The sequence below is a fragment of the Urocampus carinirostris genome, chromosome 7, assembly GCF_059441175.1.
Source record: "Urocampus carinirostris isolate Australia breed hairy pipefish chromosome 7, RoL_Ucar_1.0, whole genome shotgun sequence".
Taxonomy (NCBI): Eukaryota; Metazoa; Chordata; class Actinopteri; order Syngnathiformes; family Syngnathidae; genus Urocampus; species Urocampus carinirostris.
In genome coordinates, this window is record NC_142355.1 from 10,106,398 (window position 1) to 10,132,404 (window position 26,007).

The 26,007-nt window shown below is 39.4% G+C and overlaps 1 protein-coding gene across 2 annotated transcripts in view; it reads right to left on the bottom strand.

Annotated features, from left to right (window-relative positions):
- The window catches only part of smpd3 (sphingomyelin phosphodiesterase 3), a 57,848-nt gene that overhangs the window by 17,990 nt on the left and 13,851 nt on the right, over nt 1-26,007 (bottom strand). Inside the window, exons 1-4 of one of the 2 annotated variants that reach the window (XM_088339697.1) lie at nt 14,446-14,559; nt 6,848-7,518; nt 5,414-5,665; nt 3,899-5,309 (exon numbers count right to left, since the gene is read on the bottom strand). In XM_088339697.1, the coding sequence (XP_088195823.1) occupies nt 3,899-5,309; nt 5,414-5,665; nt 6,848-7,149 (1,965 nt within the window). In that variant the 5' untranslated portion in view covers nt 7,150-7,518; nt 14,446-14,559. Of the gene's footprint in view, nt 1-3,898; nt 5,310-5,413; nt 5,666-6,847; nt 7,519-14,445; nt 14,560-26,007 lie in introns of those variants that run through there. The other variant, XM_088339696.1, reaches the window with a different exon arrangement.

Here is a 26,007-nt window from a genome sequence, read left to right on the forward strand (position 1 = left end):
GGTACCCGTAGCAGCAAGATTGACAATTATGTCAGTTCTCTCTGGGTGAGGCTAATGCTATTTAAAATAAATGCTAATTTATCGACTTATAAGTATTTAAAAAAAGGAATGTTTAAATGATGTAATTTTGCTTATCATTTAAATTTTGTTTTCTTACCATTGGGAGGCACCAAATAACATACACTGTCCCTTTAAGTCAACTGCAAGTGCTTTGACATTTTAAACCGAACAACGGACCAATAAAGTCTGTGATCAGTACTGGAGAGCCAAGCATTCAACAAAATCTGACTGCTCGTTGTGACTTCTGACCCTTACATGAAAGCTGGTATTGCAGTAAATTTGTCTTTAAACTACATATTGAGAAAAAACTAATACCACCTCATAAGAGCATAAAGACATTACACGATTTTCAAGATTGGTTAGAAATGGAGAAGAAAAAAATCAAACGGTGCGTTTCAATTACAGTTTGCTCTTGCGCAATTTGCATTTTGCGCAAAACTTAAGCTAATGGAAATGTGATGATCTCAACTCTTTAAAGACTTAAATTCTCGCTCTTCGTCTTCTGGCATCAATTATATCGTACTATTTACCTTTCACCAGACCAAAATTATGTTCTGTGCTTAGTAAGAGCTGTGGGCTAGATGATTGATGTTTCTTGTGCGTTTTCTGAAGTCATGCCTCTCGTCTCAATAAACTGGTGAGGAAAGCGAGCTCTGTTGTGGGCACAGAGCTGGACAGCCTGACAACAGTAGCTGAGAGACGGGCACTGGAAAAGCTGCGGTCAATCATGGACAATTCATCACATCCACTACACAGCATTATCTCCAGACAGAAGAGCAGCTTTAGCGACAGACTGCTGTCACAGTCTTGTACCACGGACAGACTGAGGAGATCTTTTCTTCCTCATGCCATGAGGCTCTTTAACTCCACCCGGCGGAGTAAAGGCCCACATTAAACCACACCCCCCATATTGCATATTACCGTATTTTTATACATTATCTAGATACTCTATATAACACGCTATTAACACGGGTATTAACACGTCACATTGGGTATTTGTGTATTGTATTCTTTTTGCTTTATTATTGTTTTGTTCTCCAGCGCAGGGGTGCTGCTGGAAGTGTGAATTTCCCTGCGGGGATGAATAAAGTATCTATCTATCTATCTATCTATCTATCTATCTATCTATCTATCTATCTATCTATCTATCTATCTATCTATCTATCTATCTATCTATCTATCTATCTATCTATCTATCTATCTATCTATCTATCTATCTATCTATCTATCTATCTATCTATCTATCTATCTATCTATCTATCTATCTATCTATCTATCTATCTATCTATCTATCTATCTATCTATCTATCTATCTATCTATCTATCTATCTATCTATCTATCTATCTATCTATCTATCTATCTATCTATCTACCTATCTATCTATCTATCTTTCTATTGGTGTCATTATAGATTCACGGTTACTATTCTTGGCGAAAGTGTTTGGTTTATTTAAAAACAGAACCTCTTCTCCAAATGGGGAAAGAAGTGAGCTGGAGTGCATTAAAAATTCCACTTCTCAGCTTGATCCCACACTAATGCTGCGGTTCATAGTTTGTAGAGAATACACAACTTCTTGAGGTGATGCATCATGACTTCAGAAGTAACTCTTCAACTCATTAAAAGTTGCACTTGATGTCATGTCAAATCTACTCATCCAACTGAATCCACTGCGGTATTCTTGCACTAAGTGCAATGGTAAAGTAAAATCATTCTACATTGCTTCAAACTGTAAAGGGAAAGGAAATGACTGGACCCAGACGGAACCAGAAAGGCAACTCGTCCGTATGGAGTACCAGGGAGTGTGCTTACGGACTGTGCTACAGCGTGGACAAGCTGGCTGGGGTTATCACCATGATCTTCAACCAATCCCTGTCACAGGATACCATTCCATCCGGCCTAAAAACCTCCATCATTATCCCTAAATCATCAGTGGTCAGCCTTTATGACTATAGGCCTGTCACACTAATGCTTGTGGTCATGAAGTGCTTTGAGAGGTTGGTGTTCCAACCTTTCAAAGACTCCATACTCTCTACACTAGACCATGAATGTTTGCCCACAGGGCCAAAACTCCCCTGATGATACAATTAGCATTGCATCTCATAGTGCGCTGAACCACCCGGAGCTATATCAGGATGCTCTTCCTTGACTCGACTCGATATTCAACACCGACGTTCAAGAGATTCTTGTGGAGAAACTCTCCCACTTAGGGCTCTCTTCCGCCATCTGCTGCTGTCTTATGGACTTTTTTCTATCTGCTGTGAAACTCAGCCATCACGTTTCTTCCACCCCAACACTAAGCGCCGGCTCCCCCGAAGGATGTGAGCAAAGCCTCTGTGTTTCACATTCTATACCTCGGTCTGTTCACGAACCTTTCCCAGAAACGTAATGTTAAGGTTTTCTGACAACACTACCTTGGTAATTGAACTAGTTTAACAATATTTCTGATTACAAAAACCTCACTTAAACCTGCAATTCAAGACCTACACCACACGTTTCCTGCGAGTAGTATTAAATATTTAGGCGTTTAAATCCCATCTAAGTTGAGTAAATTAACACATTTAAAATGTACCCCATTGCTGGATAGTATGTGTAACAACCTGCAGCGTTGAAGTAATCTGTATCACTTCTAAAAAGAAAGGTTTAGCCAAGATAAATCACGTATTTTTAATGATTCCATTCAAACCAACATCATTATGGTTCCAATAGCTGGACTCTTGTAAAATAAAAATTTGCCTGGAATAAGAAAAAAAGCAAGAATTTCTCTATATACTACAGGGGAAATAATCCAAGAAGGTCTTCTATCCATCCATCCATTATCTGCACAGCTTATCCTCAGTTGGGTCGCAGAGGTGCTGGAGCACATCCCAGCCATCTTCAGACCGTGGCCAGGGGATACCCTGAACTGGTTGCCAGCCAGTCGCAGGGCACCAAGGAGGTCTTGAAGCACTAAATTTTATTTATTACAAAATAGCTAACCAAGTACAATAGATAGTATTTTGGGGACATCCAAACAGATATACTACCTGTTGGTTAGAGCTAGAACAGATTGACTGTAAAAAAGAAACGTTAACTTTCAGACCATCCCTTTGTTACAACAGCTATTGACCGCTACATCTACTTTGAAACCACAATGATCTCCTATACAACCCACTTTCAACTTACCAACCAGTCCCTCTTTTTCAGTATATGCAAACAGAAAGGAATTACACACTTTTACAATCTTTTTCTGATGATCGTGTACAAACTTGACCCAAAGAAAACCCCCAGAAACGTTTTACTGTACTTTCAAAAACATATTGTTTAAAAAGACAAATACAGTCACTTGCTGTAGCCAAAAGTATCAAAAAGTTTTCTCCAAACAACAAATGTACACACTCCTTTTGATTTAAGATACAGTGCTATTACCCATCCCGAAATAGGAAAATTACCTATACCCAGGACCAGAATTTTGGATCAAAATATGTTAAAATGACCAAACCCACTAATTTACTTACAACTTATCCTGCATAAAATACTGGTTTACTTTTCTCGATCCTGTTCTTATTTTATCCCGTTCCCCTTTGATTTCATTTTGGTTTCTGATACAGTGATATTGTTATTATTTGCCAATTGTGTGTATGCAAAGCTTTTCAGACTCATTTGTGGTTAGGGGCTTCAAAGATATCCATGATGCAATTATGTCAGCAAATAGTGTGATATAAATTCAATAATATTCAAATGGGTTACATTTTTATAACCATCATTTTTGCTATATTACGATGACATCCGATAACAACCAGGCAATACAAAAGTTTAACCAGAGGTCACCAAAAACAATAAAAACTACGAATCTCTGACCTTGGCAAATAGTGCTCCTTTGGCTGCCAGTGCATCTTCTCCTCTTCCATTGGGGTAGCATTCATAGCGTGCATCCAGAATTGGGTAGCGACTAGCTAACAGCAGGCCGCTGTTTAAGAATTTAAAACTGGAACAGCAGCCCTTCCAGCCATACCTTCCAACATCACTGAGCACATAGGGAAAGTAGCGATGTAACTGCTGTCTCAGTCGAGTCGTTGAACTATGGTCAAAAACTTCCTGTAGGGCAAGGAAATCCAGGTTTGCAGGAAAAAATGCAGAAATATCATGGTCGAATGCCTCATCTCCATGGCGACGCTTTCTTCCAGGACGTTTACATATTGAGGTGCGAGGCACGTGAGAGAGAGTATTGTTCGAGGATACCACTCCGCAACCTTCATTTCCGTGGTACCGAGCAAGAGATTCCCTTGAGGTGGTCATCCCGCTCACATCTCCTCTTGTTGGCTTCCCCGACTGATGTTTTCCTGTCTCTTCCTCTTGGGGGTCTGGTTCAGGGGCACTAATGCTGATTTGAACACCTGAAGTGTGAAGGGGACACTCCGAGGAAGATTTAGCCTGAGTTTCCTTTCCATGCAAGTGGCAGTGGTACTTAGCCTGCATCTCCTTGGGGCAATTGTGGTCACTCTTTGACCTGTTTAAATGCTGACAGCAGTCTTTGTTACCCTGTATCTCCTTCTCGTGCATGGGGCATTTGTGATTAGACTGCATCTCCTTCGCATGCATGGGGCACTCATTGTCACTTTTTGATCCATCTGCATGCATAGGGCAGTCATGATTACTCAGGGTCTCCTTTACATGCATGGTACATTCGTGGTTAGCGTGAATCTCCTTTGCATGCATAGGGCATTCATCGTCACTCATTGATCCATTTGCATGCATAGGGCAGTCATGATTACTCTCTGCCTCTTTTCCATGCATTTGGCATTTGTGGTTAGCCTGCATCTCCTTTGCATGCATTGGGCAGTCATGATTTAACTCTGTTTCAATTACATGTATGGGGGAATTGTTGTTTGACTTAATTTCCTTTTCATGCATGGGGCAATCATGGTTGCTGAGGCCACTATGTACCCCAGAATAGTGCATTGGGCATTGTGAAGCCTCTGCAAAAGTGTGCATTGCACAATCCGAGCAACTATTAGACTCTACTGAATGAAGGGGGCAATCAGCTGTTGAGTTTCCAGCATCCGAGTGAAGGAGACAATCAATGGTTTCGTTGACTCCAGCAAGTGGATGAACAGGGCAGTCATGTGGCCCTGTGACATGAATGGGACACTCAGGAAGTGGCTCATTTTCTGTGTCTGCTGGGCCATTCGATATTTGTGTCTGGTCTGGCCTCTGGTCAAGGGAGGAAGTACGACGAAAACCTGTAGTCAAGCTGCTGAAGGAGGCCGCACTAATGTTGGAGAAAACCAAAGTGAAAGATAAACGTCATTTGACCATATTGAAGACACAAAATATACTTTCGGTGAACGCGAAACCTTGAATACCCCACAATACCTGATGGAAGTGTTTGTTGGGGAATCAATGTAGATTTTAATCTGAGGCCGACAGGCCCCATTTCGGATCCTCTTGCCCACTTCCCGTGCTCTCCCCTGGGTGTTTGAAAGGTTGTTGAACCTGGCTAGGGAGTCGGGCAGCAGACAAACGTTGGCACTGCAGAAACAGAAGTTCTTGCCCTGAGGTCTCCAGTCCCTGACTCCAACATACCCTGACACTTCATCACCTTGCTCATCTTGGCACTTTTCTAGTCTGTACAAAACAGGAAGAACGAGACTAAATCAACAAACAAAAGCTACGCAAACACTACCTGATGTATAGATGAACTCGGCATGATTTATTGTAAAAATGTATGTGAAGAATCAATATATATTGTATTACTTATTTAGTACCTTTACTAAAAAATGTTTGTTATGGTCACTCCCGTAGGTGTTTTTAAAACGGTATATTTTTTTGTTTTGTAAAAAGGCTGGGCCAAAAAACACATGTTTTGGGTCCTGCCTAAAAAAACAATTTAATTGCCTGCCCACCAATAACAAACAATTGTCCGCACACTTTATATAATGTTTACCATTGATGCTGAGGTCAGTATTACGGAGATACATGTTGTAGTAGGCAATTTTTTTTTACCTTGGATATCTTGTTCAATACAAACTATGTTAATGTACAGCATATGTGTCAACTTATATGTTTTCCCTGTATTTTATACATGTTTGATCATTTAAAATTGTGTACACCGTATGACAATTTTTTATTTCATTTCATGCCGATTTCAGCTCTGATCCAGATCATCTTGGTCACTGGTAGAAGATGACAACACCATCATAGATTGCTCATATTGTCGTAGTAGTACTCTACATAGTCTGTCTTGCTGTAAGAAAATGAGTGCCACAATGTGTTCGAAATGTTTATTCATGCTGAATAAGGGCAATTATAATCATTAATTGGCCGATGTTGACAAGTAAAAAACAACAGCAAAAGTCCCTACATTGTTTTAAAGAGACATTAAGGATTTCTAAAGATGTAATTGTCAAAATATTGTGCACCCACTGCCTTGGTCAACTTTGCTTTTTTTGGGACAAGGATTATCACAAAACTGTTAAAATCGAAGCCAATTGTTGCAAACTTATTTCAGTGAACCGGTTGTCAAGATCCATTCTTAAAATGTAATAATTCAATAACAAAGAGATTTTTTTTTGTATGCACTCTGATATCCAATTACCATTTTTCAGTCTCATTTAGAATAAAATTAGAATAGTGTTATAACAGTGACTTTTGTGAAACGAGAAAACTAACGAGGAGACTATCACTCTTGTGAAATATGTGATCCATCTGAGAGGTGTTAAGGTTGTAAGTGTGGGTGCCTGTCTCTAAGCAAAATGTGCACATTTAGCATCCATCAGAAAGAGTTGAGGGTAAAAAAAAAATACTGACCTGTGGTATGTGTACAAGTAGGGCTGGCGGATGGCCTGCAGAGGAGCCCAGATTACAAATCCTACCAGTGCAAAAGGCAGGGAGGCGAAGAAAAGGAGCAAGTAAAGCGGTGCCATTATTAAGACACATAGGGTGAGGAAGGAGCACGGATCCTGAGACCGCTGACGCTTTTCGAGGGAAGTGGCCAGGCAGGAGGCCAGGAGCTGATCCAGGAGCCAGTAACTGGGGAATACCAGGCTCCATGACAAGCCATCAAGGAAGTGAAGACAGGAACTGGAGTAAGGGGTGATGTGGAGAACCATCTCTTTCTTTTTCTAACACAACCTTGTCGTCACGTTCTTCTCACCTCTCAAAATCTCCACATTCAAACCCCTGACAATGTTGTTGTCCTTTACAAATCAATCTAATCTGAGAGATTGAAACCAAACAAAAACAAAACTCCTAAATAGTCCTTTTAATTAAATAAAAACTACTCTACATGATTCATGTTTTCATGTTCACTGGTAGTCTCCAACACCTATGCCATTGACAGAAATGAGCGTATCCTGGAAATAGGTAGTGGCCATAATGAGGTCGTCGTCCTTAATGATGAAGAATTATCCTTGCAAAGGGCTTCTCTGACCTCAGGAGGAATCCCTTAAACATCACGATGATAACGATGTTGTCAGCGCCTATAAATTGAAAGAGGGAAGAAAGACAGCAAAGAAAAAGAGGTAGAGAGACAAAAAAGAAAGAGAGAGAAAGAGCGAGAGAGAAAGAGAAGGAGAGAGAACAGATAAATTATCAATGCAATCAAATATTCCTTTTTTGATCCAAACTGAATGTGTAACTCTTTAGAATAGAATAGAATAGAATATACCTTTATTGTCATTGTTACAAAATGGGTTAACATATTGTGACCACGAAATCGGGCATGACACTTCAGTTTCACACCGTCACAGTGAGGTAAAAAAGCAAGAAGATAAAGGAACAGAGAAGATTTATATATATATATATATATATATATATATATATATATATATATATATATATACGGTTATAAAACAAGGAGGATAAGGTTACAGTTATAATTTACACAAAATTTACACAAGAAATGTCGGCATGTAGGATGTTACATACAGTTTGGTATCGTAAGGGTTTGTGCAATATGCATTTGGTGCAAAAATAGTCATCATAACTGCATTGCTGCTTTAAAAATGTTCATGTTACAGCTTTTTAGACAACAAGTATGGATTACCAATTTTCAGATGATTGCCTGAAATGTTGTCTATTAGGCGGCACGGCGGTTGAGTGCTTAGTGCGTCTGTGGCACAGTTCTGAGGTCATTGGATCAAATCCAGCTACCACCCTTACCATGGGGAGTTTGCATGTTCTCCCCGTGCTTGTGTGGGTTTCCTCCCAAATCCAGAGAATATGCATGTGAATTTAATTGTCCGGTTTGTATTGTCCCTAGGTGTGAATGAGAGTGAGTTGTCTGTCTCTGTGTGCGTTGTGACTGGCTGTCAACCAGTTCAGGGTGTCCCCTGCCCACTGCCCGAAGATTGCTGGGATGGGCTCCAGCACCCTCGCAAACCTATTGAGGATAAGCGGTGCAGATGATGCATAGACGTTGTCTATACAGTAATCCCGTTTCTTCTCTTTAGTCCAATGTTTTTCCTGTGTCTTTTTCAGTGTCATCTATATCAGAAAGTGGCAGCAGATTTTTTTTCCTTTTTACATAATAATTCTCTACTCATGAGGTTGTGCAGATAAATATATTAAATCATTTATTTTATTTAATGAAACTGTTTGAAATTGCACTAGTTTCTCATTACAGTATCTCATATTACGTTTGTCTACAATTATTGCTCATTTTAAGTATGATTTTAGTTGTTTTTCCAGAAAAACGAGATACAATTATTATTATATATAGTAATACTTAAAAAACAAGTAAAAAATATAGTAAAATCCAAAATTACAACATAACTATTTACTCAAGTGAACAACCTGTATTTCTTCCTGATCCACATTGACCACAAATTATAAGAAAAACTTTATTTTGTCATTTAAGTCTGTATGATAATTTAAAGGTACAGTTAGTATTATTTAGTGCCTCCTAGTGGTTTAAAAAAACATAATTCATTAAAAATAAGGACACCATTGATTTAAATAATAAGCAATACTCCAAACATTACAAAAATATCCTAAAGTAGAACTATAGTACAAAAATACTACAGCAAAAATATTACAACAGAAATACTACAACTTTAGAACTACAGTCATATGACAAAAGTACTAAAGAAATAATGCAAACATACTACAGAAATACTACAAAAATAATACTGCAAATATTTACAAAATACTTCTATGGAATTACTATAGAAATACCACTACAGTAATACTATAATACAAAGATACTACTACAGAAATATTACAACAGAAATATTAAAAAATACTTATACAGGAATACTTTAAAATAAAAGTACAGTAAAACCACAAAATATACAGAAATATTACAAACATCAGACTGCAGAAATACTAAAAAATACGAAAGAAATACAACTACAATAATACTACAAAGATAGACATTAATTTTAGTGCTTAAAACAGGGACCTGAAATATCTCATCTCATCTCATTAGCTGCACTGCTTATCCTCAGTAGGGTCGCGGGGGTGCTGGAGCCCATCCCAGCTATGAAAGAATATAAATAAATATAACATGTAAATTTATGCATGTATGTTTATTCATAAATGAGAAAAGTTGGATCGGTGTCCAGGATCACATTTTTTAACCCAATGCGGCCTGCTTTTCCTCATAGTTGCCTACCCCTGAACTAAATTGAGGCTATAATTATCAAAGACAAACACTACACACTTTGCTGAACCATGTTGACTTTTAATTGTTACCAATATGCTGCTGAGGGTTTTTTCCCTTTCTTACAAAGAGTGCATCAAAGTGTACACAAAGACACACGCAAAGACACACACATTGACGTCACAGCGTACGCAACAGGCGGTTGTTATGATAACCAAGTGTCTTTGGTTGCCTTTGGAAACTGGACGGTAATAAACTGATCGTAGCGATGGAGTTGATTGTGGTTTGCACAAATGATTGAGTTTGTTTATTCTCGATTAGTAAACAGCTTCAGCATTACTGCAGACACAGTAGTGACTCTACACAATAAAGACACATCAATGTTCCTTCTGGGAATGAATCATTCTGTTCTAATCTCCAGTCACATAACGGCATTGTAATCTGTGCTGTTTTGCCCAAGTGGAAATAAAATTATATTTAACGTGGATTCTTCAAAAATGGAAATATTCAGGTTTTATACTCTCTTTATTTACCATAGTTAAAAGGCTTTTTGATATATATTACACAAAATGTGTAAGAAAATCTGGTGGCATGGCGGATGGGTGGTTAGCGCGCAGCCCCATGGTGCGGAGGTAAACAGTTCAAGTCCAGCTACCACAGCCTCCCTGTGTGGAGTTTGCATGTTCTGGGATGGGCTCCAGTACCCCCGCGACCCTACTGAGGAAAAGCGGTGCAGAAAATAGATAGATAGAAAAAAAATCTGTCAAATCTGAGTTTAAACATAGGGCTGCAACATGTTATCATTTTATTCTTTGGCCCATTATTTTTTTGATTAAGTGATAACTCACCTAAAATAAAATAGTTTTCATCGAGAGTGGGCAATGCTTGGAACTTTTGGTATCAATCCGATCCAAGTAAATACAGGGTAGTATTGATCAATACCGATCCACTGATAATACTTTTTGAATGGAAATGTTATGATCACTGCATAATGAAAATGAAATGATCTGCTTTTTTCAGTAGCTCAGGAGGTAGAGCGCTCGTCTTGGGATCAAGGGATCTCAGTTCGAATCCCGGCTTGTCCGCGTTACATGTCGAAGTGTCCTTGGGTAAGACACTGAACACCTAATACCCCCAATAAGCAGGTTAACGCCTTACATGGCTGCAAGGCCGCGATTGGGAAATGTGGAGCACATTGTAAAGTGCTTTGGGAAGTCATTGACTTGAAAAAGCGCTATATAAATGCAGATCATTTCATTTCATTTCATAATAGACTTCCACCCTCCTCTTACTTTAGTTAGTTTGTGATTATAAACAGCACCAAATTTTAGGCACTAAAAATATTCATTTTTTTAATAAGTAACTGCCATCCAAACTTTGATAGCATAAACTAAGAAACATTTTCATTATAACTCTTTCAGAACATAAGTCAAGAGAAACAACCCTAAAAAGAAGCGTAATGAAAATATAAATAGTTTAAAGATATGTAAAAAAACAAAAAAACAAAACAAAAACACCTTAAATTCGTTGCATTGTACAAAAAGTCTGTACTTTGAATAACATGTATTTTGCCACTCATTCTGAGCCTTTGGCTCTGTTGCCCTATTAAACACGGATTAACAGGTTTTTGTTCAGGAACAGTAACTGGTTGAAATTTTTGTTGCAGCTCGTTGCTCTTTGTAGGTGTGCGTTTTTCATGTGTTTGTGTAAATTTGTGGTGGTACCACTTCAAAAGTCCACAAGGTGCTCCGCTTCCTTTTCGCTTCTGTCATTTTTACCTTCTGGTAAGGAAGGGCGGATCTGACTGCTCTCTTTTGTTGTACTCTCCACTGTCTGGCAGGCAGGATGCATTCATTTACACATTGATTTTGACTGAAATACTACCTTGTTTTCCATTAAAGTTTCTCACAAAAGAACCAATGTTTTGCATTAATTTAAATGACAACCCTTATCGACTTGTCTTTTTCTATTGAAGCAATTATCTACTTCTCTTTTGAAAACTGCTAATAATTGTGAGTGGTTTACCAGCTGGTAGAAAGAGAATAAAGTTGAAAGAAGAAAAGTTAATGGCCATTGCAAACTCCAACTTTATACCTTTGTGTCCGTTCAAATCAGCGACCAAATAATTTTGGGTGGGGCAAATCCTCTGCATATTTTGGACCCTAATTTTGCTTTTGTCTAAAAATGCCTTTGGAACAGTTTAAGGCCAAATGTTTTTAGTCCATCAGAACGTCAGCATCGTGAAGTGATGGGCATGATTTAAATAGTAGATGACATCTTCTTTTTATATGCACAATGCACATGTATTAATTTTTCATCTAGATTTTGGTGTTTTTACACTACTGGTGTTGAATAAAGTATTCAACAAAACAAAACTGCTTGTTGTGACTTCTATCACACGTACGACATCGGATTGGGTCACATGACGGCTTGATAGGAGGAAAAAAAGTGTTTCTGTTACAGTTTGCAGTTATTTATGCTTTAAAAAAACCCTTGTGAGAATGTGAAATTTCAAATTAACCCCAAATCCTTTTGGTTGGCAATCCACGAAAGCTCTGATCTGGAGAAGCTACACAACCTCTGTCTACTTTTGAATGAATATGTATTACAAATCACTGTTCAGATGTTTGTTGTGTTCAATCCAAAGCAATTAGTGAGCAGTGGCGTTCAACATCACACGGATGTCAGTTGAACATCTGTCGCTGCGTTTGACTGGAATAGGTCGAAGCTAAGGTAATCATTTACTTTGAGCACAAAAATAATCAAATATAAAAGGAAACCCCAAAAATGTGGGCCATGAGCAGTGTTCCCTCTAAGCTGCGCGCGTGCGCAATTGCGCACTGCTCGCACATTCTCGGCGCAAAGGAAAATCTAGCTAGCGCACAAAAATGAGGGCTCAAAATTACTTATTAAGAAGCGACTTAAGTCAAAGTTACAGTGCATGAAGGTAAAAATACAAGGGTTCCCCTGACGTTGTGTCCTAAATGCGGTATTTTGAAGTCGAACGAAGTTGAGTAAAGTTTGTAGAGTATGTTGAGAACCGGCTTCTTCGGCTCGGCTCACTAAAAAGGGTCCTAAACGGCTCTTCAGGTTGTTTTTGCTTCTTTAATTCCAACATGACCAAATATTAAGTAAAATTATGCAAAAAATGACTTAAAGGAAGAGGGGAATAGAACAATAAAGAAAAAAATACCGAACTGAAAAAGTAGTGAAAAGCTGAGAAAAAAAGAAATAAAATGAAGAGAAAAAAAGAAGGACAAATTTAGAAAAAAAGCCAGAAAAAAAGAAAAGAAAGAAATGTAGGAAAAAAGTAAATAGAGAACAGAAAGAAAAAAGTAACATTTCGGAAAAAATAAACACAATGAGATTTTTTTTAAAGGAATTAAAAAAAAAGTAGAAAAAACACTGAAAAAAAGAATAAAAAGTTTGTGTTGCATTTAAATAATTTCCAATTATATCAAGTGAATCATGTTGCCAACATTGTACTTCCACTAAAAAATGTGATTAAGTACAGTCCTGTATCTCACAACCGACTAAATAAGCCCCCAAAAATGTTAATATTATGCGAGAAAATATATCAGAAAATAAAAAGAAATGGATATCTTGTGAAAGAATTGTAAGAACAAACGACGTTTGTAGGCCGTCCAAGCTTTGCAATAGTACATGAGTCAATTCATTCAAAAGAGAAAAATAATTTTGCATTGCCGGAAACTCAGCAAAATGTATCGTGATGTCAAGTTTTGAACATGTTTGATAATGAATTATCTTGCCACACTTGGAATTATGGTGGCTCACTGTTGTTTCAAGCGTTGCTCACCGACTGTGTGAACGCTCAGACCCGTGGAAAATTAGAGGGAACATTGGCCATGAGAAAAGTAATTTGGAAAAAAATAGATTTATTACAGAAAAATTACAAATTACACGAGTCGCTGACAACAGGCCAGAAACATACCTAAGAACAAAAAGCGCTAGTAGAAGGCTAGGAGAGTAAACAGTCCTGAAGTCAAGAAAAAAACGACAAAGTATGACAAAAGGTGGCGTGACAACAGAAATACTAAAAAATACTACTACAGGAATACTACAAAATAAAACTACAGTAAAAATACAAAAAATACAGAAATTTTACAAACATCAGTCTGCAGAAAAACACATAATGAAAAGTAACCATCAATAAATGACAACACAATATAAATAGATAGTGGAAAATCACAGAAAACACACTTGAGCTGGAAGGCATAAAAATCTGACAAGGCCTTCTCCTTGTCCAACACCTTATAAATGTCACCAATTAGTTGGCCCACTGGAAGCCATGCCCTCATCAATCAGGCCCTGAATGAGAACACGCACTAGATTGGGTTTACCAATTTAAATTTCGATATTATCAATACTAAGCAAGTGCTTGCTTTGGATCAGTAATAATGCCCTAGGATCGATACTTTGCTCCTTCACCAATTTCCTCAAAGCCACGCTTCTCTTTGTAGATAGTGCAGCCCTTCTCTCTTTCTCGCCCAGTATCTTCGTCACTCAGTTCATGCCTGAGTGTGCGAATGACAAGAATACTTTTACACCGCGCCCAACTTGGCCTGCTTCTGTATCCTGCCTACCATAAAGAAGAGAGGGCCCAATTTATGTGTGCACCCCAACCAGGAGCTAAAAATGAAAGAGGCAAACAGGAGGCACAGCGCGGTGTGGACATTTTTTTCAACAACAGAAAAAGACAATGCCAGGCGTAATTTGTGTGGCAATGTGGTCCGCTACTGTAGCAAAACCAAAAATTTACATAAACACATGTAAAAAGCTCTACCTGCAGAAATGGGGATAGGTTTCTCCAATATTCTCTGGTTGATCAGCAGTATTTTCCAAACACAGCTACAGCAGTGTTCTCGTTTGCCCGCGTCCCTGCGTCCTTTACGCATCATTTTTGCTGGGGACGCATAGTCTCAAATCAACGCGCGTCACGGGGACGCAACTTTTTTAACACAAAATTGTCATTATTACCCGATTACATTTTTTTAAACAAAGATTTACCGCACTCCAAACTTTTCGTCAGGCAGATCCAGCAGATGTTGTTTTGGTCTCACGGTTCGAGTTTTCGTCTGCACGCCGATCTGGAGTTGTGTAGTGAAAAGTCCGTCTCTTTTTAAAGAACCGGCTTTTTCGGCTCAACTTATTAAAGTGAGCCGGCTCTTAAACGGCTCACTTGCTTAGATGCATTATATTACAAATTATGATGTCGTATAAAGAAGTTACGAAAGAAAGGAAGTATAAAAGGAGAAAATGAAAAAAAAGACAGGTTTGTGGTTATCCCTTTAATCGGTATATTACCAACAATAATTTGATGCAGAAAATGAATTAATAATGTGATGATTAAAACTGAATGAATATATAGATTTATATTATATATTTTTCACCGATTTACAATTTCAACCTCGATAACACTAAATTTTGGGGACCCATAGATCTCTGGGATTTTTGAGTATGCGAGTCCCCGGACCCATCACTTTTCACAGGTAAAATGAACACTGCTACAGTGAGTGCTTTGCCAGTGATGCCTAGATTTAGCGACATCCCGTTGATATATTTTAAACTGCAAGTTATTCTGTGATGCGCGGGAGCCCATTTCTTCTCTTGTGCTTCTCTCAGCATTGTCTTGGGTCCATATAAAAATCATATGGCGGGCCACATTTAGCCAGAGTTAATAATTAATGCTAGAATGGTAGACTCGTATGACGGATTTTGCCCAAAAAAAAAAGAAAAAGAAAAGAAACCTTCTTAACAAAACATCAGATCAAGGCCAAAGCATCTCGACGCCCCTTTTAACCACACCAATCATTGTCATTGAGTCATGAACCTAGATTAAGGTTTTTACTCCTGTCATATGAATCCATCGATTGTTAATTTTAATTTTTATCATATCCAGAATAAATCGGCCCTAGTACAAACATTACATGGGCATCATCACCCAAAAAGATTCCCTTGCTTTCACGATAGGCAGTGGCCTAATATATTATTCATTATTGATTTGTTCTACATTTGCTGCCTGCTGTAAAAACACAACCACACATAAACCCATAAAAATCACAGTATTTCTCTAGCTCGTATACACACACCTACAGATATATGCACAGCAAACACAATGTGTGTCATAAAAAAACAATTTGTGCCAATCTGAGAATAGTCGGATTGAGAACAGAATATTGATGCTATCTGGGTCATGTGCGGTCAGATAAACATGCAACGGAGCTGAATATGATGTCATTCCGACCTCAAATAGAATGACTGTGATGGTTGGGTTAATTTTTTCGTATGACTGCTTTATGTATTCCCATTTGACGAGTCGGAATCGTGCACATAATGTGCACGTGTACTTAAACTGTGTTTCCATTCTTTGGTGCAGCAAAAAACTGTGGGCTTGTTGTACGGATGCAAATTATCCACGGTCTGGCAATTCGCTAAATAAAACTCACTTGAACTGGCTCATAGCTTTGGGCCATTTCCGTTTTATATTCTGTCCCTGTCAAGGAACCAGAACAGATACAGGACCCAATCGCGTGACGTTCTCACACAATCTCTTTTTTTTATGGGAAATGGGGAGTCATGCACGTTAGGAAGCCGGTCTGGCGTGGAAGGACAGGAAGCCAGAGACCGACGAGACCGATTCCAATTGCCAGAGTTGATATCGTACTGATGGGGTCGATACCGGACAGGAAAGGACAGAAAGGATTGACAACAAATCAGGATATCAATAACTAACAGGAGTAATTAGACGGGAACAAAAACTGGAGAAAATAACAAACAGGATTAAGATAAACGGAAACAAAACTGGAACCCGAAATTAAAGAGGACAAAAATAAACAGGAACTGAAGATATCAAGAGGAAACCAGGACCGAGTCAGAACCCACGTCTTGTGGGGCAGAAGTTCGTTTGACGGGCTGACAATCGAAGCAAGAGAGTGCTGAGCTCTATATAGACAGAAAGCTTCTCATCGAGCTGCAGCTGGCGCACACGGGCAGGGCCAATTGGGCACCATGGCAACCGTGACAGTCCCACAGTTGGTTCCGCACCAGTATAGTGTAATTCCATGTTTCTGCCAAACAACGTACAAGCATAATACAGAAAAGAAATCCCACTTTTGGAGAGAGGAGGAGACACCAACTTCATTGATTGTGTGTGACATGAAAAGAATAATCTTTTATCAAATGTAAAAAGGTGAATGCGGAAACTTATTGATGTTGTTTATGCTTTGCTCCTTTCAATTGGGTTATTCCCAAACACCTTGAATTGGGGTTGAGCTCTTGGCTTGAATGTGAACATATTCACCTCTGAAAAGTGATGGGTCCCGGGGGCTCGCATGCTCAAAAATCTATGGGTCCCAACAGAGATCTATGGGTCCCCAAAATTTAGTGTTATCGAGGTTGAAATTGTAAATCGGTGACAAATGTATAATATAGAATAGAATAGAATAGAATAGAATAGAATAGAATTTAATTTTATTGTCATTCTTTGTAACCATGCACATAGAACGAAATGTCGATACACCTGACACGTACAGTTAAACTGGGGCGAGCCGATATAAATCTATATATTCTCATCTCATCTCATCTCATCAGCCGTACCGCTTATGCTCATTAGGGTCGCGGGGGGGCTGGAGCCCATCCCAGCCATCTCCGGGCAGTGGGCAGGGGACACCCTGAACTGGTTGCCAGCCAATCGCAGGGCACACGGGGACAGACAACTCATTCGCCCATTCACACCTAGGGACAATTTGGACCGGCCAATTCATTCCGTTTTAATCATCAAATTATTGTTGGTAATATATCGATTAAAGGGATAACCACAAACCTGTCTTTTTGTCATTTTCTCCTTTTATACTTCCTTTTTTTCTTAACTTCTTTATACAACATAATTCGTAATATCAATCATCAAAGCAAGTGAGCCGTTTGAGAGCCGGCTCTCTTTAATGAGTTGAGCCAAAAAAGCTAGTTCTCTAAAAAAAGACGGACTTCCTTTCACTACACAACTCGAACGCGTTTGACTTGATTGATTTGTCGCTTCGTGTATACCGGATGGTACCCATAATTGACAAATTTTCGTTTTTCCGTACAGATTTTCTTGTACGTCGTACACGTCTTAAAATGCATAATAAACGTACTTTGTACGGCAAAAACGTACAGGTTGACAGGTGTGAATTTCTCCGCCGTTTTTTGGTTCCGGAATTATTGACATTGTTATCAATTTCTGCATTATGTTTTGACTTATTACTGACACTGAAGAAATGACCAATTTTGTGTTGATTTTCACGTAATACTAACTGTTTTTTCGGAGGCATACTTAACCTTCGCTCGACGACAAGCACCACTACAATGACGTAATCTCTAAGCAACGAGATCTCGTTGGCCGAGATCGGCGTGCAGACGAAAACTCGAACTTCGAGACCAAAACAACAATGGCGTATCTGCCTGACAAAAAGATTGGAGTGCAGTAAATCTTTGTTAAAAAAAAGTACCGGTAATCGACTAATAATGACAATTTTGGAGCAAAAAAGTTACGTCCCGGGGACGCACATTGATTTGAGACTGTGCGTCCCCAGCAAAATGCGGGCAAACGAGAACACTGTCCAAAGATGTTCCCTTCAAGCTAGGCCTGATGTTCAACTAGCACATATACGAGCTAATCAGACCTTGTGGTCTTAACTGTTTAGAGAAGAGGTGAGAGTGCTATCAGGAAACACTTTGGCTGCTTTGCCTGACAACAGGTATGATAAAGATGCTTAGAGCATCTGATAATTCCCGGCCGAGATGACAACTACTTTCCTCACTTGACTTGAGTCCACGTGATTTATTTGACTCCTCTTGGCTAAGATCAAATGGTTCCTCAGAACTAGTTAAAATAAAGGAGAATAAAAGAAGGGACGAAGAAAGATAGGGAATGAAGGGAAAGAGGAAGAAGAAAGATGAAAGATGATGAGAAAGGAAAGAGAAGAAAAAAAGCAGGGGGTAGACAACAAAACACACGCAGGGAATGAGATAGGGAAACAGAAAGAAAGGGTGAAAACCAATCAGATACACAGAAAGAAAAAAGAGTGAGGAAGAAAGAGCAGTAAGCAAAAAGGGAGGGCCGGAAAGAAATTAAAGATAAGACAGAATGTCTGAAAATAGAGAGAAAAGAGAGAGAAAAGAAATAAGTGGAAATGACAAAAGAGATGGAAAAAGGGGGCAGTGAAGGAGAAAAGAAGGAACTATATGAGAGAGAAAAGAAAAGAGAAAATGAAAAAGTTGAAGACAAACTGAAAAACACACATAGCAAACAAGAGAAAGAGATAGACAAAGACACAAAGAAAGAGAGGAGAAAGTGAGAGAAAAGAGAGAAGGCGAAAGCAAAGGAAGATGGTCAGAAACACACACATAAATATATTTACAGAGAGGGGGAGAGAAAAGAGAAGAGAAAACTCAGACACACACAGAAGGAGAGAGTGACAGCTAGAGAGGGAGAGAGAGAGAGAGAGAGAGAGAGAGAGAAATTGAGAGAGAGAGAGAGAGAGAGAGAGAGGGAGAGAGAGAGAAAGAAAGAGAGATGAAAAAGCCTGATAATAGAGAAAAAATTGAGAGAAGGACCGGAAGAACAGAATTCCTTCCTTCTGAAAGAAAAACGGAAGGAGAAATAACCAAGAATAAGAGGGTGAGGGAAGTGAGAGTGATAAGACAGGACTGAGTGAGAGTAAAAAGAAAAAGAGGATAAAAGTCGAGAGGAAAAACATACAACACACAGAGGCACAGATAGACATAATAGGGATATGACAAAGAAAACACTGAGAAAGAAAAGATAAGAAGCACAGAAAGAGAAAAAAACGAACACCGTACATACCTCTCTATAGAGAGAGAGAGAGAGAGAGAGAGAGAGAGAGAGAGAGAGAGAGAGAGAGAGAGAGAGAGAGAGAGAGAGAGAGAGAGAGAGAGAGAAGGGTGCTAGCTGGCGGTCACTGCCTCTGTGTGAGGTGAATGTTGCTATAGAAACGGCCCAAAGTTCATACCATGGCAAACACAGGCTGAGCAGCTTTAATGTGTCTACAGATCACAAAAGACAAAATGTTCTAAAGACCTTAGCTTTCCTTTCACCTTTTTGTGCATGTAAGAATGCCACAATTTCATAGTTAGGCTCCCATCATCATCTAAACTACTCAATAAATCCAGATTTGTGTGTGTGTGTGTGTGTGTATGTGACTTATAAGGTCCAAAAAAGCTGAGCCTATTTTTGTGAAAATTTACACAGTTGTACTCTAGGTGTCTGCGAGTGTCTTTAGTTTAGTGTCAGCCAATTTTGTGGCACCACCAATATTAACCAACAAAATTGATAAATATTTGCTTTCATGTTGTCTACTTTTGTGGGCTCTCTACCACCATCTGGCAGCCAAATTGGGTACTGCAGCTCATGACCACAGACCACTCCAAAGCATTTCCTAACATCATACATCAGGGGTATAAACTCATTTACGCTCGGGGGCCACACGGTAGAAAAGAACACTCAGACTAACATATAATTGGCATAAAAAGTATACCTTAGCTGGAGGGATGAGGGTCATTTTGGAGGCTTACCATTAAATTATAATCCAGCAATGTAAGATTTCAATGCTAAATGATTTGTCATGATTGCTGATTCGGGGCACCTGCGACTGCCCCGTTGGCCCTAGTCGCTGATTGGTTCCCTGACTCTTTTTAAACCCCTGGAAGCTGTCAGACCGTCTGCGAACCTATGCTTTCAGCTAGGCAAGCTCTGTACTATCCGACATTCTCCTGTCCTGTTTTCTCCTGCCTGGTACCTGTTGCCGACCTGATTCTAGGCTTGTCACTGCCCTTGCTCCTACGTCCCGGCCATCGACCTGTGCCTATGACTACCCTCGCTCGACACGGAAGTGCCACTTCTGCGTTCCTGCCATCAGCTACCCATGTCCGACAATCATCAGATCTTGGAAGCAAGCACTGCTCTCTCTTTTTTTCATTAAAATTGAGTAAAACGAACGCTATTGGGTCCTGTCTCCGTTCCTGGCTTGTGACATGATTATTGAGAGTTTTTTTTCTCTCAATATTTTTCCTTCACGAAGATTTAACATCTTGTAGTGTTTATAGACAGTGCATGTGTAAAAAAAGCAAAACAACTATTGAATTCATTTATTGAACTCGGGAAGTTAATACAGACTGGAGAGGGAAAAAAATGACATACACTGATTTAAATGATAGATGTAATGATTTTGAAATGTTCTTTTTTAATTTTCCTTTTATGAAAATGTTTACCTGAATAAGGGAACTTCGATGTTATGAAATTAAATGATCTGCATTTATATAGCGCTTTAAAAGTCAATGACTTCCCAAAGCACTTTACAGTGTGCTTTACATTTCCCAATAGCGGCCGTGCAGCCATGTAAGGCGCTAACCTGCTTATTGGGGGTATTAGGGGTTCAGTGTCTTACCCAAGGACACTTCGACATGTAACACGGAGGAGCCGGGATTCGAACTGCGATCTCTTGATCCCAAGACGAGCGCTCTACCTCCTGAGCCACATATTAGATTTCTTATCTATCACATAAATGGGTAAAGGTTCTTTAAACATCTGCATTTCTTTTTCACTTGAGTGCAATTGTATTACCTTACTTATTGCTGACTTAGATTTTATCACCTTAATTGTTATTATACAGTACAGCTATTCCATGCTGTATTGCAGTTTACATTTTGCGGTTTCTGTACTTTGCAGATTTTCACCGTGTACTATAATCTGCTTTCGGATTGGCTAGACAGTCACCGCGCCTCTTTTCTGCCTGTGTCTGCCTGTGCGTCAATATTGTTGCATTCTAAGTTGTAAAAGTACGCAAAACTGTTTGACGAACCTACATTACCTACCCGCATTTTTTTTTTAATTTTCTAGTTTCTCTTAAAGCGACAACAAACACCTTTGGAGCTACGAAAGCACCACAAGGCAGAGGACGATGCTTTCTGTCGCGACAAAGTTGCACTTCTACACATGCTAAGGTAGATGAAAGTATTTTTACGCTACATTTTTGTTTTCTGAATAACGATTGAAGTAATAAGTAGTCTCCTTAAATCCTTTCCACTTCTCTTCGGAATCATTAGAGTAATAAACAGTAGCAGGAGGATTCTTTTTAAAATTAGAATATGTCAGAAGTATAAAAACCCCTTTATAAAGTACAGTAATTTTTTTTGTTAAACAAATACTGGCGCCTTTTAAAAAGTTTTTTTTTGTTTGTTTCAATGTATAATACAGTATTCAATAGATTTAATAAATAAATACATGTTTTTTCTTTGCGGGTTTTGACAATCGCGGGACCTTTTCGGAACACAACCCCAGTGAAAAATGAGGGATTACTGTACTAATATCTTACTAGAACGGTTGGAAAAATGGATTGGTCTCTCAGGAAACGTCCTCTTATGGTTCAGATCCTACCTCTCAGATAGGACGCACTGTGTTAAATATGGCGAAATGACATCTGAGCCCTTTAGTGTTACCTGTGGTGTTCCGCAGGGTTCAGTGCTTGGCCCCCTTCTTTTCAGCATTTACATGCTTCCATTAGGTGATATTATTCGCAAGTATTATATCAGTTTCCATTGCTACGCAGATGACACTCAACTATATCTCCCAATGGAGGAATCTGCCACACTAAACTGCAAATTTGGAGGCCTGCCTCACTGAGATAAAAGAGTGGATGTCACTCAATTTCTTGCGTCTTAACTCTGAAAAGACCGAAATGTTAGTTATTGGTCCATCTAAATGCCGCGATTTATTCTCTAAAACTGCTGTGAACATTGACATATGTCACATCACACAGAGTGACTCACTTAAAAATTTAGGTGTCACATTTGACCCTGATCTGTCCTTTCAAACACATGTGAAGAAAATTACTAGAACCGCTTTTTTCCATCTTCGTAACATTGCTAAAATTTGTCCTATACTGTCTCAGTCGGATGCGGAGATTATAATTCACGCGTTTGTTACCTCCCGTCTCGATTACTGTAATACACTACTCTCCGGTCTTCCGATGACCAGACTCAAGAGTCTTCAGCTGGTAAAAAATGGACAAAAACTAGGACAAAAAGTCTGATCACATCACCCCAATTTTGGCGAACCTGCATTGGCTCCCTGTTAGCCTAAGATGTGATTTCAAGGTTCTCTTATTATTATACAAAATCATACATGGACTTTCCCCCTCATATCTTTCAGATCTGATTTCCCCCTTATGTTCCGGCCCGAAGCCTTCGTTCTGAGAGCGCCGGTCTTCTGGTGATCCCAAGAGCCAAGAAGTGTTCCGCTGGTTCAAGAGCGTTCTCCATCCGGGCACCGGTGTTGTGGAATGCTCTTCCCCCTGAGATCCGATCTGCAACCTCAGTGGAAATATTTAAATCTAAGCTTAAAACTCACTTCTACTCTATAGCATATGAATAACCTAAACTTCTCATGAGTAATAACCTGTGAAGCCCTTTGAGACTCTTTGTGATTAAGGGCTATACAAATAAAAATGACTTGAAATTACTATTCCCAATACCTCATGTCAGTCAGTTGTTTCAAAGAGAATCTACTTGGGAGTTGACAGCAGCCTGCCTTGTTAAATACTAAACTAAACATATGTGAAGCTGAAAATAGAACGAGAACGATGAGGAAGTAGAAAACAGGGATAACATGCTGTTCGGCAGCACAGCCCACCATGTCCAGATGTCATCTGTAACCTCAGCTCCTTACTAATTACGGTGCAGAGTTGCCTCTCGCCCTCCCAACACGTCAATTGAGGTTACCACATGGCCTGTGGTCCACATAAGTAATGAAAGATTGTGTTATACTAACTCTCAAGGTCTCTCCCTTTGCTACTGGCAGTTGCTTTGCCAGATGTATGTCTCACTGACAACTGAAATGCTCAAACTACCCTAAATTTCGGACTACAGAGTGCACATGATTAAAAGCTGCGTGGTCAAATTTAAGAACGTAACAACATTTTCTCTTTGCACAAGCCACACCGGACTTAAACCCATAGAAATGAAGTCATTTGTGTCTATTTCCTGAATGAATGAACCCAGCGCAGACCTTGCGCTAACCGTGAGGGGAATTAAGCGTTGACGCCTTTGGCTGCAGATCACCAATGGAGGTGAAATGTGATTGTTTTGAATGTTTTTTTTTAATTCTCACAAAATCTGTGTTTTTGTTGTATTACTGTTAATATTCCGGTACCTCATTCAAAAGTCATGGATGTCTGCGACTGTCTTTTTCGTTTGGCACTTTATGGGCTTCAGCGCTTGCCGTAGCTTCAGCTAATTTGCATCGCGCTGAAGGTAAGATGTGCCCAATAGTTGGATAAAAAATGCATATTTTGCTAGATATAGGAGTTGCTTTCACAAATTATTTTTGTATATAAAGATATATAAGTTGTGCTAAATGATGTATATTAAAAAAAGCACTAAATAAGAAGTAAAGTAATACTGCTTGAAACGATGATGCGACATGTTTTGATGCAAACACGCCACGAGGTGCGGCCTGTTGAGTGATGTCCCCTTTTTGTATTTTTAATGTTTTAGATTATTGCAGTCGTGAACAGATACCCTGACTTTTGTATTGTTTTGTTCACTGAATGCAGGTACGTGGGAAAGTTATGTTCATTCTTATTATCAAAGTTTCACTATTAATGTGCTCGCATGTTGTCTGCTTGCCGTAGCTTCGGCTAATTTGCATCGCGCTGAAGATAATTGCAGTCGTGAACAGATGCCCTGACTTTTGTAATGTTTTGTTTACTGAAAAAAACCGAGTGACTGTGAAACCTTGTGTAGTGCATGGAAGAGGGTCGTTATAGAGGCATGCCCTGCACTCCGTTTTTAGCTGCTTCGTTTTTCAGTTCTGGTCCGAGTTGTTTCCGTGGCGTTGTTGAGTTTGAAAAGATATAAACCCACGGCTGACCAAAGAATTCAGGCAGAGGCAGAAATTGAAGTTTAAAAGGACTACTACAGTAGGAGAGAGATCCGACAACGTGGCCCGTTCGGTTTTCCGAATCTTTCTGACCACTTCCGGTTCAGTAGCACGTATTTATTGAAAAATCACGCATGCGCATTACATTACATACAATTGAAAAAGACAGATGCGTGGATTTTTGAATGAGACTATGTGTGTGTGTGTGTGTGAATGATTACGTTGCGTATTAAAATAGAAAAACAGGTTAATTTCATAGCAAGTTAATTTGTAACCTAGGAGTCTGAGAAATACACAATAACTAAAAGTAGCTTACTTTACACACGTTTTTTTTTATTGTTATCCATTCAAGATGTGATAAAAAGACAAGCTCATATTTACAATGTACCTAAAGAAACGAGAATGAAGGCTATGTCACTTAAAATGTGAACCTTTTTTTCTAGATGACAGCACCTGATCAACCAAACTGAGGACAATTGTGTATATATGTATATATATTGTCATGATTACTGATGTAACTACCTGTGCCCGCTCATTTGGCACCAACCGCCGAGGGTTCTGATTGGCTCCCTGTTACTATTTGAACCCAGTCTTGTCAATCCCATGTCCCTTGTTGTCAGTCCGTCTGCGAACCTCAGTGCATACTAGGCAAGCCTTTTTCGACCCTGACTCCCACCTGTCCCGTTTTTGCTCCCATCTGTCTCCGGCTACGACCTGTTTTGATTCTGACCAGGTCTGCTCTCCCGTCCCGGCTTATAACCTCTTTTTGTCCCCGATTACGTCTACTCTCCCGTACGAACTTACAACTCGTTTATGCCCCCGAGCACGCCTTGCTCTCCCAGTCCCGGCTACCGACCAGTATTTCCATCCCTGACAGTGCCATCGCTCGCTACGGAAGATCCACTTCCGTGTTCGGATCACAATCTAAGTACGAGAGTGACTTGCTTCCCGCATCCAGCGAACACCGGATCGTGGGCGCTGCCCTTCCTCTTTCCTTCAGTAAAACTTGTGGTACGCTACTCAATTGGGTCCTGTTTCCGTTCTGGTCCTGACATATATGTATATATATATATATATATATATATATATATATATATATATATATATATATATATATATATATAGACAAGGCATATTCACAAATATTTTCACCGTCATCATATTTCAATTGTGTAGAGTAAATGTAGTTGAGGGCAGCACGGCGGCGCAGTGGTCAGCGCGTGTGCAGCACAGTTCTAAGGTCTTAAGAACCTCCTGTGTGGATTCAAATCCAGCTACCGGAATTCCTGTGCGGGGTTTGTATAATCTCCCCATGCGGAGTTTGTATGTTCTCCCCGTGCTTGCGTGGTTTTCCTGCGGGCACTCCGGTTTCCTCCCACATTCCAAATACATGCATTTCAGGTGGATTGG